The sequence below is a fragment of the Daldinia loculata genome, assembly GCF_022478755.1.
Source record: "Daldinia loculata strain CBS 113971 unplaced genomic scaffold F4817scaffold_31, whole genome shotgun sequence".
In the NCBI taxonomy this organism is placed as follows: Eukaryota; Fungi; Ascomycota; class Sordariomycetes; order Xylariales; family Hypoxylaceae; genus Daldinia; species Daldinia loculata.
In genome coordinates this window covers 414,671-434,871 of record NW_026054885.1, presented here as the reverse complement: position 1 = coordinate 434,871, position 20,201 = coordinate 414,671, and the positions used below count along the sequence as shown (strand labels likewise).

The 20,201-nt window shown below is 34.6% G+C and overlaps 4 protein-coding genes across 4 annotated transcripts; all 4 read right to left on the bottom strand.

Annotated features, from left to right (window-relative positions):
* Nucleotides 1-6,710: 6,710 nt before the first annotated feature.
* On the bottom strand, nt 6,711-7,883 carry F4817DRAFT_316929 (uncharacterized protein; the record flags this gene model as incomplete). The annotated part of the gene is made up of 4 exons (XM_049300742.1): nt 6,711-6,736; nt 6,789-7,267; nt 7,319-7,425; nt 7,476-7,883. The coding sequence occupies 4 exons, from the start codon at nt 7,881-7,883 to the stop codon at nt 6,711-6,713; spliced, it is 1,020 nt and encodes a 339-aa protein (XP_049158169.1).
* A 1,213-nt stretch (nt 7,884-9,096) lies between these two features.
* F4817DRAFT_340828 (uncharacterized protein) lies at nt 9,097-10,214 on the bottom strand (the record flags this gene model as incomplete). Its single annotated transcript, XM_049303685.1, has 1 exon — nt 9,097-10,214. One exon carries the CDS (start codon nt 10,209-10,211, stop codon nt 9,270-9,272), a length of 942 nt encoding a protein of 313 aa, XP_049158168.1. The 3' UTR covers nt 9,097-9,269.
* A 6-nt stretch (nt 10,215-10,220) lies between these two features.
* On the bottom strand, nt 10,221-10,933 carry F4817DRAFT_340826 (uncharacterized protein; the record flags this gene model as incomplete). Its single annotated transcript, XM_049303684.1, has 2 exons — nt 10,910-10,933; nt 10,221-10,818 (listed from the first exon to the last, which is right to left on the bottom strand). A coding segment is annotated over exon 2 (389 nt), but the record flags the coding sequence as incomplete, so codon positions are not given.
* Nucleotides 10,934-12,034: 1,101 nt separating this feature from the next.
* F4817DRAFT_359454 (uncharacterized protein) lies at nt 12,035-14,929 on the bottom strand (the record flags this gene model as incomplete). The annotated part of the gene is made up of 2 exons (XM_049306161.1): nt 12,035-13,434; nt 13,768-14,929. 2 exons carry the CDS (start codon nt 14,927-14,929, stop codon nt 12,035-12,037), a joined length of 2,562 nt encoding a protein of 853 aa, XP_049158166.1.
* Nucleotides 14,930-20,201: the final 5,272 nt, after the last annotated feature.

Here is a 20,201-nt window from a genome sequence, read left to right as displayed (position 1 = left end):
TTTATTTTATTTTATTTTATTTTATTTTATTTTATTTTATTTTATTTTATTTTATTTTATTTTATTTTATTTTATTTTATTTTATTTTATTTTTTTTTTAATGTTATGTAATATAACACGTTAATAATACGTTAACTTTTTTAAAATCGAAAAAACTTAACGTTAACGGAATTAATAATATGTATATATACGTATATTTAAATATAAATAACTTTAATAATTATATATTAAAAAATTATTTTTATATAATAAAATATTTATATTTAATTTTTATTAATTATAAAATTTAATTTTTTTACAATATAATTTTTAACTTTTTATTTTTTATTAAATTTTTTAATAATTTTTTTTTTTTTTTTTTTTTACGTAAAAAAAAATTTACAGTTTTTTTTACGTAAAAAAATCTAATATTTAAATTTTCTAATTTAATTATTATAATAATAATTTAATTTAAATTTTTAATATTTTTTTTTTTAATTATTTTTATAATTGTTAACGTTAATTAAACGTTTATTTATTAAATAATATATATTTTATTTAATTTAATAAAAAATTACATTAATATAATTTTATTAATTTATTAAAAAATTATTAAATTTATATTTTTTAATTTTATTAATATTTATAATAAATATAATAAAATTAATAAAATTTTATAAATATTTTAAATATATTTAAAATTAAATATTTTACTTTTTTAATTTTATGTATTTATTTTTTTAATATTTTAAATGTTAAAAAAATACGTAAAATATTAAAAAAAAATTATAAACTTTTTTTTAAATAAAATTAAAGTTTTTTTTAATAACGTTAAAAAAAATATTTTTAATTTTATAATTATAATAAAAAAAAAATTAAATTTTTTAAAAAGATTTTTTTTATATAAAAAATATTTATTTAAATTTTTAAAAACTGTTAATATAATTTATAAATAATAAATAATTTTTTATAAAAATTTTTTTAAAAATATAAATATTAATAATAATAATGTTATTAAAATTATAAAATTTATTAAAATTTTAACCGAAAAAAATAATTATTAATTATAATTTACTAATAATTGTAAAATAATAATATTTAATATGTTAAAATTTATAAAAAAAATATTTAAAATTATAAAATTTTAAAATATAATAATTTTATAAAAATTATTTATTAAATTTAAATTAAAAATTTGTAATAATTTTTTATTTAAAAAAATATTATTAGTAATTAAAATTATTAATAAATTTATTAATTAAATAATTGTAAAAAAAATTATTAAAATATTAACAAAATAAAATATATTTAATTTTAAAAAATTAAATATAATTAATATAAATAATTTACGTTAAAAAATTAATTGGTTGTAAAAATGTAAGCAATAAATTTAAAAAAAATAAAAGTAAAAAAAATAATGTTAAAAAAAAAATAAAACTTTAAACTAATAAACAAATTATTAAAAAATAAAAAATTAAATAATAATTTTATTATAAAATTTCTAATAAAAAAATTTATTAATTTATTTAAATAATATATTATAATTATTTATTTAAAAAATAAAAATTATATTTATTATTAATATATTAATAAATTTTTTAAAAATTAAAATTAATATTAAAAAAATATATTATTTAAAAAAAATATTTATTTTATAATAAATAAAAGATTTTTTTTTATACGATATAAAATATTTATTATATATATTAATTATATTTTTTAAAAAAATATAAACTATATATTAATAATTTATTTATTTTATATTATAAAAATATTTATTTAAAAACGAAAATAATAAAAAAAATTATAAATTAAATTATAAATTTAATAAAAATTATAATATTAATAATATTTTTAATAAAATTTTCAATTATATTATTATAAAATTAAAATATAAATATAATATATTAATAAAATAAGTTTAAAAGTTTTTATACGGTTTAAATTATTAATAAAATTATATTATTTTAATTTTTATTAATATTTTATATAATAAAAATATAATAAAAAAATTATAAGATTATTTTACTATTAATAAATTAATAATAATTATATTTAATAAAAAATTTAAAATAATAATATTATTATTAAATTAATATTATATAAAATATAAAAAATATTTTAAAAAATTTGGAAAAATATATAATAAATTTATTTTTAAAAATGTTTTTAAATATAATTTTTATATATAAAATAATATTTTTTCTATTTATAAAAATAAATTTAATTAAATTATACTTAATATATTTAAACGTAATTTATAAAATAAAAATAGATTATTTAAATAAAAAAAAAAAATTTTATAATTATTTAAATTATATATAAAAAATTTATTTATATTTACAAAAATATTAAAAATTTATAAAAAATTATATATATTTAAACCAATTATATTATATTATTTAATAATATATATATTTACTAAAAAAATATTATTTAAATTATTAAAATTTATAATATAAAACTTTTTATAAATCTTTATTTTATTAAAATAAATTTATTACACATTATTATTTATTTAATTAAATTTAATAAAAAAAATATTTATATTAATAATTAACGTAATATTTTATTATATAAATATTTTATTAAAACTTTTTTTAAAATTTTATAAAAAAATAATATATAATTATTTTTCTAAAAAAAATACTATTAATAAAATATTTTTTACCAAAAAACTTTATTACATTATTAATAAATTTTTAACATTTTAATATATTAACCAATATAAATAATAAAAATATTTTAAATAAATTAAAAATTTTATAATAAAAATAACATATTTTTCAAATATTATTAATTTTTATATAACCAAATATAAATAATACTTTATTAATAATTTAAATTTTATATTTTATAAATAATATATTAATAATATTTTTATTATAATTTATATTAAATTAAAAAATAAAATTAAACAAATTTATATTAAAAAAATAAATTTAATATTAAAATTCATTTATATATAAAAATATAATTTTTAAAAAATAATTTTCTTTAACATTAATTTATTATTAAAACTAAATAAATTAAAATTTAATTTTAAATTTTATTGTAAATTACTTAACCATTTTAAATAAATTCCATAATTTTTAACATATTTTTTATAAATAAAAAAAAAATATTTACTAAAAAAATAATTAAAATAATAAATTTATTATTTAAAAAAAATATATATTATATAACTTTAAAAAATTAAAAAAAAAATTTATTTTAAAAAAAATTATTTTAATATATTAATATAAACATAATTAATAAAATATATAAATTAAAAATAAAAAAACCAATATAATAAAAAAATAAAAAAGAATTTAAATAATTTATTTTTTATTTTTAAAACTATATTTAATTCTTTATAAAAAACAGTTAATTTTAACACTATTTTAAATATTATTACAAAATATTAAACAAATATAAACATTTATTAAAACCTTAAAATAAATACATAAATAAAAAATATAATCTTTTTATAAAAAAAAATTAAAAACTTAAAAAATATTTTTTAACTAATTAATATTTTTATAATTAAACATAAACAATATATAATTAACTAATAAAATTATATAATTAAAAATATTTAAAAAATTTAATTTTTTTAAAAAAAAACTAATAATAATAACTTTACTAAAAAATTCCTTTAATAAAATAATTTTTTATACTTAAATAAAATATTTATATATTTAATATTTAATAATAATAATATTTATATATAAAATCTTTTTTTTTACTTCGTTTACCTTTTTTTTAAAAAAACCTCCAAAACTTTATTACGGTTTAAACCTATTAAAATTTTTAAAAAGCCAAAATACAAATAAATAAAATAAATTTTTACCTTTACATATACACCCCATTTATATTTTAAATAATATAAATAAATCTTTATATATATATATATTAAATAATAATATATATATATATATATATATAAAAACACGCATATATAAATTATAACTTTAATAATTCCAAAATATAACTTATTTTAAATCATAAATTAAAATTTTATTTTTTTAATATTATATAATATAATACGTTAATAATACGTTAACTTTTTTAAAACCAAAAAAATTTAATATTAATAAAATTAAATACAAATATATAAACAATTTTATATTTTAAATAAATATATTTAAAAATTAAAAAAATTAATTTTATAAAAATAATACATATATATATACATATTTAAATATAAATAATTTTAACAATTACATATTAAAAAATTATTTTTACATAATAAAATATTTATATTTAATTTTTATTAATTATAAAATTTAATTTTTTTATAATATAACTTTTAACCTTTCATTTTTTACTAAATTTTTTAATAATTTATTTTTCTTTTTATTTTACACAAAAAAAAATTTACAATCATTTATTTTAATAATATATTTTTTATATTTTTAATATATTAATTTATATCATTTATTTATATATATTTTTTATTAAAAATAAAAATTAAAATAAATTTTTAATTTTTAATTTTTAATTTTTACTTTTTCATTTTATAATTTTAAATATATTTTAATATAAAATAATTTTATATATTACGGCTATAACATACGTTACAATATTTTTTAACAATTTATTAAATAATATTATAATTTAATACTTAAATTAAAACTTTTATTTTTTTATATATATAAATAAAACTTTATTATAATAATTTAATATTTTAAAGTTTTTAAAACATTATTTTTTAATAATAATACCTTTTAATTTTAACTTTATAATATTATATATTATTTATTTAATACATTTTTTATTACCCGTTTAATATTATTTATTATATATATATATATATATATATATTAATAATATTATAAAAATATATATAATATTTATATTATTTTTACATTTTATTTTAATTTATTAAATTTAATATATTTTATATTTTTATTTATTATTATTTTATTAAAAATTATTTAATTATTATATTAAAATATTATTACGTAAAAATAAATACGTAATAATATATTATTAATTTATATATAAAAAAACTTTTTTTAAATAATATTTATATATATAATTTATTATTATTTTAATAATAATTATAATAATAATTTTATTTTATATTTTATTTTATATTTTATTTTATATTTTATATAAACATATTAATTAATTATATCATTACGTAAAAATAATCACGTAATAACACGTAATTAATTTTTACACAAAAAGCAATTTTTTTTAAATAAAACTTATATATATAATTTATTAATTTTTACATTAATTAATATAATAATAATTATTGTAATAATTTTATTTTATATTATATTTTTTTTCTTTTTTTATTTATTACGTTATTTTTTTTTATTACTTAATCTATATAAATACTTTATTATATTTACATTTTATTTTATATTTTATTTTATTTTTATTTTTTTAAATATATTTTTAAATAATTATTTTTAATAATTTATTAATTTTAAATATTAAAATAATAATAAAGTTATTATATATTACGTAATATTAAACGTAAAAAATAATAAAATAATTTAAAAATAATTAATTTAATTAATTATATTAAATTAAATAAAAAAAACAAAAAATTTATTAAATAAAAAAATATTTATATATATAAATTTAATTTTAATTATATAACATAATCACATAACCGATATTTTAACATTAAATTAAAATTTTTTAAATTATTTATTTTTATTTATTTTTATTTATTTTTATTTATTTTTATTTATTTTTATTTATTTTTATTTATTTTTATTTATTTTTATTTATTTTTATTAAAAAAACCGTTCCGTTTTTTTTTTAAACAATAATAATATATAACAATTTTATAACATTTGTAAACTCGGATTATTGTGGCGCACCGCAGGGGTGCCCTCATGTTTAAAAGATTAAAGATAAGACCACATAGGGAAACCAGTTTGGGTATAGCGTATACCTATTGTATGTACATAAGGGCACCCCTGCGGGGCACCACAATAGCCCGAGTTTACGAATCACGTGCCGCTACTGCCGGGGAAAAGCGCTCGGCGCGCTTCGCGCGCCGAGCGCTTTTCCCTAACAACAACGGCGGACAACCTCGAACATTAAGCTTTATTAAAATTCTTTTAAAAAATGAAAGATAAAAAGATAAAAAAAAATAAAAAAAGGAGTATATGGGATTTAAACCTAAGCTTTTGTAAAACTTAAATTATTTGGGTATATAATGCGTGGTTACGTAATTAATGTAAGTTACGGCAAAAAAAAAAATACGTATTTCGAAAAAAAGATAAAAGTGGGGATCTGGAAAAGCACGTGAGAATTCGAGGATGCACCCAATAAAAACGCCCCAGAGATGCGCACGGACGAACTTCTTATTTCGCAAAATGGCCAGGCCAAAAGATCGTCTGACAATATCCCTCGTAAACTCGGGCATGAGCCAGACAATATCCCTCGTAAACTCGGGCATAGGTAGGTACCTAAACTTGACATAGAATGAACTGAAGTTAGGTAGGTGGGAGGTAAATACCTAGTTTAAAATACCTATGATTGATGAAGGTGCCGACAAACATTGCACTGTGAAGCCGAATTAAACATAAGGTTTTCGGCCCGCTAGCTTGGACCCACACCCGCTACCTAATACAACGCCACACCTTCAATTCAATAGGTACCTAAGTACCAAGTACCCATGTAACGCATATAGTTCCAGTCTTATACAACCATATCTCTTCTCATGCCGCCGAGCACAACGACATCACATATATGGCCGAATGAATTCAATAAAAGACAATCTACGAGCCAGGGAGACCAGTGAGCCCTAGGAAGAAGGATCAGCATCTGTCTTATATGAAAATAGGGAGACCACTTACAGTCGTCACCAATATCTTCCTGAACACTTTGTGACTTGACGCAGTCTATGGCAGCCTGGTCTGTTTGCCTCTGCAGCGGCGAACAGCGGTCGCCGGAGCACTTTCCGTCCATAGCCCTCTGGAGCGCGTCGCCTTTCCAGCCGAACAGATAATCGCCGTGCAGGCCATATCCTGTGGTGTCGTTCATGCTCCATACAAAAGGCTGAGAGCCATCCGCAGGCCACTCGGCCTTGTTGTTGAAAGCACGCGTGTCGAACATGATCTCATACATGATCTGCGGGATCTTGACCGGGTGAGTTGAAGGACAAGCACCGCCGCTCTCAAACGTTCCCGAAGCAGGGTACGCTATGTGGGACTTGTGGTCAGGCGAGTCTAAGTTCTTGCCGTCCCAGCATGATGGGAAATGCACAGATACTCGCCACCCTCCACCGCATGCCTCCTTGGGGAACGCTTGCGTGTCTGAACCCGTACAAGGAGCCCTATAATCAGTTAGCATATATATTACCTAGGTAGGTAGATAGCTAACTTACCCCCCGAACGGATTTTGTTCAAGATTAGCCTCACATCGGTAGCAGAGGCCCTTCTGCATCGTGCTGGCTTGTCTGTTCATCGGGTCACCGACTAGCATTCGGAAGCCCTGACCAAAATAAGCAAAAAAAAAATTCAGAACTTTCAGAACCCACTTACCGGCGGGAATGCAGTCACTTTAGCATCCGGCTGATAACCACGGATGTAATAGATAGTCATGCCGGCCTCGACACCAAGTCCTAGGTTAGCGAACTGCGGTACTCTTTTATAGGTGCCGTTGCGAGCCCGGAAATATAGGTTGGCCGTCCAATAGTTGGAAAAGTCTTCGGAATAGGTACAACTGGTACAAGTGGAGACCGTAGGCGGGTCGTGGTCGTTAGGTTTCATGGAAGCGTTAAGAGAATTTCCGCCGATGATCTGGTGCATGTGTGCCGAGGGCATATTACCCGGCTCTACCAGCGGGTCGATTCTGTCGATAGTAAGCTGGGAGCATCCGAAGCGCATAAGCTCCTGCGCAGCAGCCATGTGGACGGCTGCCGCCGCGGGCAGAAGAGATTTCAGCAGCATCTTGGATTAGAATATGAAAAATTGCTTAGAGAAAGCAAAAAGATCAAAATAGCCAGCCGGTGGAAGCGAGCAGGCCTTCATGCTTTTATTCTTCGCCCAGACGGCGTAATTCGTGGTTCTCCGGGTAAAGCCAAGGCGGACGGAGTGGTAGGGCTCCGTAGTTATTGGTTAGGTGGTTATGGCGATGCAACTGCCGCTCGACGAAGCCTTGCCGGTTAATATAACCCTAGAGTCTGGGGGACAGGGCCGGGCAGCAAATCTGATGGGAAGCTCAAATTACCTGTGGCGGACGTATTCCTATTCCGACATATTAAGCGGGGGGCAAAAGACTCGGTAGTGTTCCAGCAACCGAATCAAGCCCTTGTCTAAGCAGTCCAACGTCATTGAACTCTAGCTCAGCATCGCGCTGGATCCCTTCTAGATAGGACGGAGCAGGCTTCCTTAGCACATACGGGCGTGGACGCATCTCAGCATATGCCGAGACCCCCTTTCCAAATTTATTTATATCATCCTAGCAAAACTAGAAGCCTAACCATCTGCCTGAACATTCTCTGGGCGACGGTATCAAGAGAGGCGAATCGCGCACGTGTAGGCACATATGAGATTTAATATACTACAGGGCCTATAAGCGATTATAAATCTACTAGATCAGGAAAGTTTGCCCACTCACTCGGATGGATAGTATATACATTTTTGTCACTCTTCCTCCTCCCTTACTCCTATACCCCCAAATTGGCCAAGAGTACTGACACCGCCTCATATAGCATGACAAATTCTTGTGGCGAATAGGAGGTGCTCTAGCCGCTAGAATTATTGAGATGTTGCAATCTTAGGGCTAGTCTAATATCGAGCGTATGACGAAAGTGCCGTGATAAGTATCGATTTTCAGAGGTGTACGGAATAAAAAGCTGCAAGGCAACAAAAATCCTAGGACTTCATCCTTCGTCGTTTCTACTCGGCAGCGTTTCAAAATCACTACACCTATATTCCTCGCTGCAATATAACCAGAATTTCTCGTTGGTTTGTAAGAGTTTACAGCGCAGATAAGCATCTTGAACGCTGGTTTTGGCAATGTAATTCCGACCTGACATACTTGATAATAATTTACCTACCTAAATACCTAGGCAAGGAATAAAAGAATACATAGGTGTTATTCAAAATATCCACGAATTAATGCCACGCCTTGAGACACGAAGAGAACAAACTAAAACCGTACAAAGCAAATACAAGTATTAAACAGCAACGGGACTACCCTACTAAAATATACGGTTTATCCTTCAAGCCACCGGTGTTATGCTACTAGCACATACCGTCTATACATACTTCTCTAACCGGCACTCCTCACTCCAAATCTAACTCTAGCCACGCTACCAGATCTGTGGTAGATTATAGCTTAAGCTCAGGATACTCTGGCAGCCGCCATACATAATCCCCCTCCGGCTTTGGCCGGTAAGTTAGAGGCTCGATCTTAGACACCGCCCACATTACGTTTTGCAAGATCCAAATGCCCAACTTGGAAGACGGGAAAAAAGTACCCATGAGCTCTGTGGGAAGCTTCTGTATCTCGTCAATCCCGGGCCGTACCACCCTATCGTACGCTTTCAAAGCGCTGGGGACGTCGTTGTTGTGTCGTGCCAATTCCCCCGCGAGGACATAAGCGCCGATGAGACACCCTGTTGTCCCCATCCCCGTGAACGGAGTAGGGCAATAGCCCGCGTCTCCGAGTAGCGCAACTCGACCCTTGTACAGCTGCTTCATTTTGATTTGAGCTAGCTCGTGCGCCCAAAAGTCTGTCGTCGTCTTCATGCCGTTTAGCAAGCGATCGGTCTGCCAACCGGCACCTTTGAAGGTCTCCGTAAAAGCTTCCTTCTGCTTCTCGACTGATTCTTTGTACGACTTTCTCAGATTATCTGAATCCGCCATGGTGAAGAGTAGGACCTGCGTCACCGGTCTGCCGCTCGTTCTGGTAAATAGCATTCTTCTCCCCGGTGCGTTATAAACCCTTGCAAGTGTACCTTCGTCTTCGCTACGTGGGATGCTGTAGTAGGCGGCGTGGACTCCGATAGACTTGAAGGCTTCATCGTTAGCTTCCTGACCAAAAGCCATGCGCCTGGTACGCGATGCTTGACCATCTGCCGCTATCACCAGGTCGTAATTCTGCTTCTGTCCGTTAGAAAAGGTAACGTCTACCCCATTATCGGTCTGTGTGAGTTCTGTAACTTCTTGACCGAATTCATATGTCAGGCCCCCCTTTCCCCCGAGCTGCTTCGCTTGTTCATTCTGCTTGATACTCGCGTCGTATAGCACTCTAACCATGTCACCACGCATGATCTCAAACTCGGATGTCAAAGTGCGACGGCTTTGGCCAGTAGGGTTGATGCCTACAAGCGCTTTCCGTCGTCCGCTCGAATCAATGACCTCAAGACCGGTTTCGTCAACACACGCTTTTTTGATTGCATCGAAGATCCCCATCTTCTTTAGGACATCGACACCTTGGTTCTTGATATCAATTTGCTGACCTGCCACACGTAGCGAGGGAAAACGCTCTATGACGGTGACCTTGTGATTGGGATCGGATTTTTGTAGAAATATTGCAAGGGCCGGACCAGCAACACCGGCACCTATAATCAAGACGTTCAAAGGCATCCCGACTGATGAATGCAGTGGTTTGTTATTGCTGGAACTATGCTGGGAACCTTTCGTGGCGATGAATCGAACAGTTGATCGCGGATGGTACCAGCTAAGGCGTCGACTTAATATGAGGATGTCTCTAGTTGTTTTGAAGGTTTTCAGTGTGGATAGATTTGGGAGAAGACGCTCCATACTATGTTGTGTTGATGGTTGACTGAAGTGTAGCTCTCTTCTTGCGAGCTGCTGGAGTTGCTAGACTCAGATCGCAGGACAAAGATAAATTCCGTTGCTTAAGATAATGAATCTGGTTACAATACCAACGAAACTCAGTACGGTATAGACAAGGCCAATGATTATATATCGAATAAAACAGCATATCACCGAAGGAGATTTACTTGGTCGCCCACAGTCTATTACCTCCGCCATTCCCGCTTACGCCCGCTTAGGGCCGTCTCTCGCACCTAAGCACAGTAACGCGTCTCCTAACTCGGGTTGAACTTTTCGCTCTCGGTATATTTTCTAGTGCGTTCTAGTGTATATTCTAGATATTTTACTTTCGAGAAGGATTTGTTATAGGTTGTCGGACATAATATCGACGGTGCAAGGTCTACGGACGAATTCGCACTTATCAACGAAGAAATCCGACCCATATTTTTGCTCCTTAATGTTCCGCAAAGAACATTGTCTTATTCCTGGCTGGCTGAGATACCTGTATGAGATTAAGCGGAAAGCGAAATACCAAGTGACAGTGAAGAACCAGGCGATATAGGATTATTTACTGTTCTTCTAGTTACGTCTATTAATATGTAGTTACATTTCCTATTACGCGCCTTGAGTACATGTTGGCTTGAGCTAAGCGTTGCAAATAATCATCTTCTACTTCAATAGATTCGTGGGCCAATACTCGCCATGAGCAACTTGAAGAGCACTCTGGCTACGACCCAAAATGTACTCATGAGGCTCACGTTTATTTTCCTTGCATTAGATCCCTGACCTAGTAAGCTTTATTCTAGCTTTAGCTATCATTTCTATATCTGGGATTAGTTAAACCGCCTTATTATATCACTACCCACCTGTCTTAGCTATGATAATAGTTAGGGATGCTTGCCTCTTGTATAAATAACTTCACAAAGACATATACCATATTTTTACTCCAAGTAAATTCGCACAAGCTATACTACCCGTTTCAATGTCTCAAACTTGCAGTGATGGTATATTTAAGGCTATCTGTCCAATTGGTGGCAATTTCCAACTCTACATGCGGTTCCTCTTGCTCAATCGTGAATCGTGTGCTTTATAAATTCACCAATTCACCCCTTCATACGCCACCACGCCCGCATCGCCATGCATAATGGAAAGGATAAAGAATTAAGGCTCACACGGAAGGGATGGTAATTAGACCGGTGTGGAGATAGGGCATTGGTGGAATGCTGTAAATCTTTAGCATTCCAGTATCCACGCACGCCTGCCAGTTGATATCCCATAAATATCTCCCAAAGTCCCACAGATGCTGTCCCAAGTCACCGGCCAAACATGTCGAGAATGCCTTGAGCCTCTGTCTTTGCCATGCACTGGATACCTAGCTGGCGGTGTTGGGTGCCCTGGAAGAGCTTCCGCAGGCCCTGTGCAACCTTCCAGCCCTCATCTTCGTCAACAATAAACAAGTGCCTCCTCCCGTCCTGATCTCGGATTGTAGCGCGCAGGACATGCAGACCTCGTCGTCGCGAACTACTAATATTTGACGACGCATCATCCCATCTTCCGTGAGGTGCGTGGCGGCACACGTCCCCGCAAGAATGTAGTAGCTCGTCAACACAGGCTTCGGCATCCTCACCTGTCAGGGTTTTCGGGTCGCCACGAATTGATGATCGGAAACGGCTCTTAGGAGTCACTTTGGGGGTGACGTTAGACTCGACAACGCAATGTGCCGGGCACCATATCTCCATCGTTTTGAGCGTCCAGGCCTTGACGTCCCAATCTCGCTGCGGCTCGTTGCGGACATCGTCGTCGATGAAGATACCGGCAGACGAGATGCGAAGGATCAAACCGTCCGTGACAGGTGCCATACCACTAATGAGTTGAGAAGCTGGTGTCTTGGAGAATTGGTTGACGAAGCTATAAACAGCCTTGATGACGATTTTGTCTGGGTCGTTGGTCCGATAAGGCGGGTGTTCGGAAGGTGGCGGCGTTGTCCTTGCTGTTGACTGGGATGGAGCATACGATGACTCTGTGAAGGTTGTCTCGCCCGACCTCCTTCGAGTATGGTTCTTAGGCTGATCGTATGGTCGAAACGAGTAAGTTTCTTCGTTAACGCCGCTCGAAGTCTTGGTTGTGCTAGGGGCTGGATTCGGTTGCTTGCTAGAGGCAGCACTAGGCTTACTAGACGTAGTACTCGGGCTCGGCCTAGGGGGGCTTGATCTAGCAGGAGATGGAGGCCTAACCGGCGGTTTTCCGTTCGGCCAAGGGTTTGTTTTCTCCCCGACCGACGAGTAGGCGTAGGCGCCTCTCCTACTTTCGGCTTCCCTTAACCTAGCAGCATCAACTTCCCTGATCCTAGCTTCTTCTGCCTCTCTTAACCTAGCAGCTTCCTCCCTCTGTCGAGCCGCCTCCAATTCCCTTTGCCTCTCAACCTCTCTTTGCCTCTCGGCTTCTCGCTGCCTTTCGGCTTCTCTTTCCCTGGCAGCCTCTTCTTCCATTCGCTTGGCGGCCTCAGCTTCTCTCAGCTTAGCAGCAGCTTCGGCTTCTCTCTGCACGGCAGCTTCTGCTTCTTTCAGCTTTGCTCTCAACGTCGCGGCCTCTTCCTCTCTCAGCCGAGCTGCCTCTGCTATAGCCTTCAGCCTAGCTGCTTCGATTGCCTCCTTGATCCGGATTGCCTCCTTTTCCTTGACTTCCCTCTCAAGCTTTTCTCGGAGCGCCCTCTCTTGGTTCAATCGTTCATGCAGTATACGTTCCCTAGCTTCCCGTATTCTGGCTTCTCTCTGTTCCTTTTCCCGTCGCTCTTTCTCCTGTTGCTCCCTTTCGCGCTGCTCCCTTTCTCGCTCTTCCTTTTCGCGGGCCTCACGTTCCTGATTCTCCTTCGCTTCTTGTTGGCGTCTGGCCTTCTCTCGAGCATCCTTCTCGCGTAGCTCTTTTAGTCGTCTGGCCAGCTCCTCCTTCTTGCGCCTTTCAGCCTCCTTCGCTTTTAATTCCTCTTCCCTGGCTTTTCGTTCTTCCTCTTTTCGCCGTGTCTCTTCTCTAGCTTTTTCCCATGCGCCTTTGGGTGGATCTCTGGGGGTCTCTTTAGGGGTCTCCTTAGGAAGCTCCTTGGGAAGCTCCTTGGGAAGCTCCTTGGGAAGCTCCTTGGGAAGCTCCTTGGGAAGCTCCTTGGGAAGCTCCTTGGGGGGCTCTTTAGGGGGCTCTTTAGGGGGCTCTATGGGGATTTCTGGAGGAGTCTCCTTGGGCTTTCTAGATGGCTTCTTGGGAGATTCCTTATGTTCCTTATGAACCTCCTTATGAACCTCCTTAGGCAGTTCCTTAGGCAGTTCCTTGGGGGCCTCTTGAGGAACCTCTCTAGGAGCTTCCCTGGGTTTTGACCTAGGCTTTGGCTTGGGAGGCTCCTGTGGGGGCTCTTTCGCAGGTTCTGGAGATGGCTCCCGGGGCGGTTCGCGGCGGGGTTCCCGAGGTGGCTCAGGTCGCTGCTCTGATTTTGGTTGTCGTTTCGGCTCACGTCTTGGTTCTCGCTTCGGCTCTCGCTTCGGTTCCCGCGGCGGTTCTCGAGGTTGCTCTCGAGGTGGTTCTCGAGGTGGTTCTCGCGATGGTTCCTGCGGCGGTCGACGTCGAGGCTCTGGTGGCGGTTCTGGTGATGCGTCCTTCGGTTCGTTGGCTTGCGCATGCTGTTGCCACGATTGCTTGGGCCGCTCTGTACCTGGAGTCCCAGGTGCGGGCCCATGCCGAGGAGGCGGCGGTGGCGAGGCATGAGGCGGAGGAGGCGGAGGCGTATCATCATTGGGGGGTGGTCCAGCGTTGGGATTTGGGCCACTAGAATAGCCTCCAGCTCCGGGATCGTACCCCCAAGAATTCCCATTGCCTCTCCCCGACGCCGAGCCACCACCTTGTTGCGTTCTCCCCAGAGACCATGCCCCGACTCCGACTGCGATCACCAATAACACCATGCCCATATTTCCCATTCCTTGGAAGCTGCTCCACCACACCTGATAAACCGGTGCCATGGTCTGGCCTAGGACGACTAGGACCAGAGCGCTAGCAAATCCCGCGGCGAAGCTGTTCAGGTTCGGCTTCAGAGAAGGGAGATAGAGGAAACCAGATCCCGAGGAGTGCGGCGGTATGATGAATATGTCATATTTGCCCGGGGGTAAGTTGGGATTCGCCGGCCGGGGAATATTGCCATGCGGCGGCGGAGGCGGAGGTTGATCCATCGCGACGGTCTAGCCGCCAAGCGGTGAACCTGTCGAAATGGCGACCAAAAGGGAGAGGCTAGATGTTGAATGCAATTGAGAAAACGGAGGACTTGCGATTATAAAGAATACGGTGGTGAAAAGTGAGGGTATCTCGGAAAGGCCATGAAGGATCGTAACGTCGTAAAAGGTGCTGTCGCTATTACAAATTAGATTATTATTATTACCATCGCGTTGATAGGGATGGGGGTGGATGAAGAAGGACAGGTATCAAAAGTATGGGATAGAAAGTTGGAAGATAGGAAGAGAAGAAAAAATCTGCCAAGTTCCAAGAGTCATCTAAGACGAACAGGGGGCAGATCATGACGAAAATAACGTACCGCAGACAGAAGAGAAAAGAAGGTAAAAGTCAAACAGCGCAATGCCCGAATTCCATGCGGACAGATGAAGCAGCAAACAACAACAGCAGAAAACACTTTTGTGTATTCGGTATTCGACGGATCGTAAATCAATTGCTCGAATGCAAAGATAAAAGGCTAGGTATCCAGGGTATTTTATTACGTATGTAGGTAATGTAGGTAATGTAGGATATCATCAAAAAAGAGGAGTCGGACAAAGTGGCGGTCATGAAATTTCATGAAGTCTTTGTGCAAGTCCTTTTTCTTTCAAATTTGGCACTAACTCCTGCCAATGTTTACTTATGAATTGTTGATGCAGAGCTGCTAATCGACCCAGTTTGACAGGTCACAACTTTGTGAAATAGTTGCATTACGCTAAAGATACACTAGCCAATGAGATTCAGAGGCTCATAGAGAAAGGTCTGAGCGCAGCGTAATTGTTTCTTTTATAGGCATAGCGCAAGTTCACAACAGGTATAACTCTATATTTTCTAATTAAGCGTCCCCCCGCACATGCACAACTCGACATCTCTCTCATCCTTGTCTGCCTTTTGTGCTGCCGTGTAAGGCATTAAAATATTTATTTTCTGTTGCAATTCACTTCTCATATTCAACTCGTATGTATTTTTTCTAGAATTCGAAGTCGAAGTCGAAGTCGAGCATAAGTATATAATAAACTTAGGTACTTGGATATATCTTTTGCTACCTTGGCTGCGCTGTTGCGCAACAGTCAACCACCCACCTCTTGAAAATAAATCGACGTTGAAACGGCGCTCCGAAACATCGCTTCTAGATGCTGTCAATTGGCTCGCGTTGCACGATAACGGTCAACAAACGCGCCAGGTCAAATTTCAAGAGAGTCTCCACTCCCACCATCAATATAGTATGTGCTATAACAAATCACGGGCGGACAGGCGGATTGGCGGATTGGGCATCTCGCTTGCAAATGTACCCCTAAACCGACCATCACCGGGGAGCTCCCCCGCTTCCGTGTTTGCGGTTGTCTGTCACATTCGATGAATGACATTGTTTATTACTCTCACCGAGTCAAGTGCTATTATCACAATACGATCTTCTACTAAGAGCTAGGATGTTAATTGCTACAAGTTCTTAAATATCAAGTAGGTAAGTTGTCATTTATCAATACCCAAGCAGCCAGTAATTTCCAATATGTAATAAAGGTGGTTTCAATAGTATAAATATTTTCTGTATTGTACCATGGTAGTAAGTTGGTAGACAAGACAATCCTTTGACTGCTTACGGCTACAAGCTACGGCAGCTACAAGCTGGTTGCTAGGCAACACCTTGATAATTGGTAACTTTGCGCTGTTGTCGGTGCGGGGTCACCGAGTTGGCAAGTTGCCTCTCAGCCTCTCAGAGCGCACCATATCTACTAATTATCATCTCATTTATCTAGAACAAGTTATTTTCCCTTTAAAGGGGTTTCTTAAGGTTGTTTGCGTGATTTTATATGATTGCGATTAGAGTCTTACTGCATAATTGAAAAGTTCATATCTTCCACTGGGCCCGTGAATTGCGGCTGGTATCTAACGTGTCTTCCATAACGTTTCATTCTCGGGATCTTGCATCACAGGTGGACGCCATAGACCCCAAGTCGCAGCCTGCATAAAGGGACGGACCGCAATAGCCTTATCAGGCCAATCTGAGATCAAACATGTGAAACTCCAATAGGTACCTATCTAAGCTAGGTAGGTAGGTACATAAAGAAATCTTGGCTTTGGTAGTGAGCAGACCAAGTTGTGGGATTTATACCATCCTAACAAAACATTTAACTACCGTCCAAGCATTGTCTACTAGTAAAATTATTACCTATATATTAATAGTAAAACTCGAGTTCAGCAATAGCCTTGAACCAAAATTAACTAAGATACAAAATACCATAACTAGTTATTACTAAGACCATTCTTTTGTTAGTCCTATCATGATAAAGTAATACTCCCACCATCTTTAGCTATCCAAGTGCCCAAGGTGTTTGATACCAGGTAAATAAAATGCTCAGTATCGATACCTACCTCCTCATTCTTAATAAATTCCGGTAACGCTATATATTCTCTTTTAGACAAATTGAGCCAAAGCCCCTATACGAAATAGTGGTAAACTTTAAGAGTCACCTTGCGTCGAAGTATTAGCTAAGTGTTTCCTTAACATCAATAGAACTATTAGATCCCCAATTTCTTTCCAACACTTACAGGTCCATCTTTACAGGAGTTTACGAAATAAAGCTTAGTGAAAATCCAGCATATACTCTTACGTGGTTAACCTAACTTTAACAAGATATTAAGTAAGGGTATAGTTAAATAAGCGTGTTAGATTAGCATTGGTCCCATAGAAGCATCATGAGGCTCGCTACGACTACTTTAACATCATGTGAGGTATATTTACAATTTCCCATCGAGAAGACTGGGTATAGCCAGGTCAATGCTTCATTTTACAAACACCTCTCGGGATCCGGAGTACAAACATGACTACCTACACATTCTAATTGTCTTAAGATAATTATACGTAAATTAATTTCACGAATCCCTAGAAGAATGAGGATAGGCTCAAGAGGTCTACAGGGCAGACTCTTAAAACTACGTACGATTTGTCACTGGTCTCATCAAATATACTATCAGGAGATAATTGAGATATCGGGTACCTTCAGTCCTTAGAGTAACTGCTAGATTCTACATAATGAGGGGAATCCTCATTTATCCTTATAAGGAACATGGGTTAAAAGAGTTGCTGTCACACCTATATACCAGAAGTTAGGCCCTTGTCTCTCACTATATGCAGATTCGCGTTCTCCGATGCACTATTGCGCAATTGGCTATGTTTAACATTAAAAATAACTATGCTCTCGATGTTACTTGCAACCTTGATTCCCCTTAATCATTTCAGGTTATTTAATACCTAGGAAGGTGGCATTCGTCACCCGTTTGGATCTTGAATGCTCCTTTTAAGCTCAACCTTTATATAAAATAGTTTCAAACTGTGAGTTGGTGTGTTGTATATGCTATCTGGTGGACAAGGTCTTTGGTAGTGTTTTTGGAGCCTTTAAATTACTTTAAAAAGTATTAAATCAACATTATATTATTTATGTTAAAGCAGTCAACTGCTGAGGCAACGCTTGGAAGCTCAATTTTTGTCAGGATTCTAGATGAGAAATCTAGAACAAAGGATGCTTTCGGTAAGTATAGCCGTAGGCTCCTATACTTAGCTTAGAGTTCTTCGCGGAACAACAAAGTTGTTTCCTTGCTTCTTGCTCCACCTCATGACAATCTGGGCTCGAGGACACCAAAGGGTAAGGGTTTAAGACAAGCCTATAAGCAGGATTAGTATCTATTGCTAGTAAAGTTCGCTGGATTATAAAGAGGAAAAAGTTCATACAACTTTCAAGGCCCATCGGCTTATTGTTTAGAATATACGTGGTATCTAGCTTTGGAGCAACATCATCATCGCACCTACAACAGTCGTAGACTTTATCGGCTTATGACTTAAGGGTCTACCATTACTAACGCTTTAGTATAGAACACATCGGATCAGTGATAGGTAATAGTGTTGACCGTGACCAGCTCGTGGTCTAGATTTTTTTTCTCCTGGAGCTAACGCTAGTCAGGTAGTTACTAATATAATACGGCTTTGAATGGGTTATGCTTAAATTTCTTTGACGATTCAAGCTAATTGCCCCCTTAGCTAGAAGAATAAATCACCACCGCTGTAGTCAGTACGTTACGCAAGTTTCGGTGTTTCTCATTAATATACTAAGAAAGGGTCTTGTAGAAGTGACACAGATTAGCCTCCCGCAATTAGAGCAGAGTAGACAGGCGTATAGCGTATTAGCAATCCAATAGGTTGTACTTTGGGTATGGTGAATGACTATGCAAGTATGTGACTATTTATTACTTGCCTGAAATGACAGTTAAAATATAAGACTTTCAACTTCTAACTTGACTCCTATTATCTATAAGTCTTAAGACTAAGGCTAAAATTTACTTCTTATTAAAAGAGGTATGCGTACTAGACTGTCTTTTTGGACTACCTATTTCTCGACACGGGGCTACGCAAAATAGGGCAGGAAATCTCAAATGCCGCAAGAAAAACTCGACGAAAGGATTTTTGGCTTGCTATACAATAATATGAATCATCTCTGGCCGAATTCGCTCGATAATTATATAAGTCTTTCTCTAGTTCAAAACCTCGGATGTTCGGCATATGCTCCTTGCTGATTTAGTCATTTAGTTTGCTCATATTTTAGCAATTGTCAAAATTTTAGTTAGATCTTACTAGTAGACGACTGGAGATAGTGCGGGAACCGGCGCTAGGAGTTGAACGCAATTTCGAATATCCAATTCTAGTTTTAAACCCGACGCTAATAAGTCTCCGCAAGTATGTCGTATTAATTAGTTTATCACGCCTTTGTAACCGTATGTTGGTGGTCGAATGCGTGAGTGTTCTTCGAATTATCTAGATGGATGGCTGGTATACATCATCTGAACAGTAGGTGAGACTACTAAAATAGTACAAATCACCTCATAAGCAACCATCCCTTTTCTAACAGAAATCTCGTGATTATCTCAGCAAAAATTGGTTTGGTCTCGATGTAGTCACAGATCTCGGGTGGAGCCGCTGATAAAAGCTTTCTACATTTTACTGATTGCTTATTGACACACATTTGTTCGGGTCGATCTGGGCAACAGGGCTGAAGACTTGTAAATGCCAACTTAAGGTTCACGTTTTCGTTTGCATCATGCAGACAGACGGGTGTTTGTCAACATACATGCCACCTGTCGACGCTAGGAATGAACCATGTCTCTCAACCAATTGGGACAGCCGATCCGAGCTCAGAGCCATGCTGTTGGGACGATAAGGTGAGACGAATGATACAATGAGAA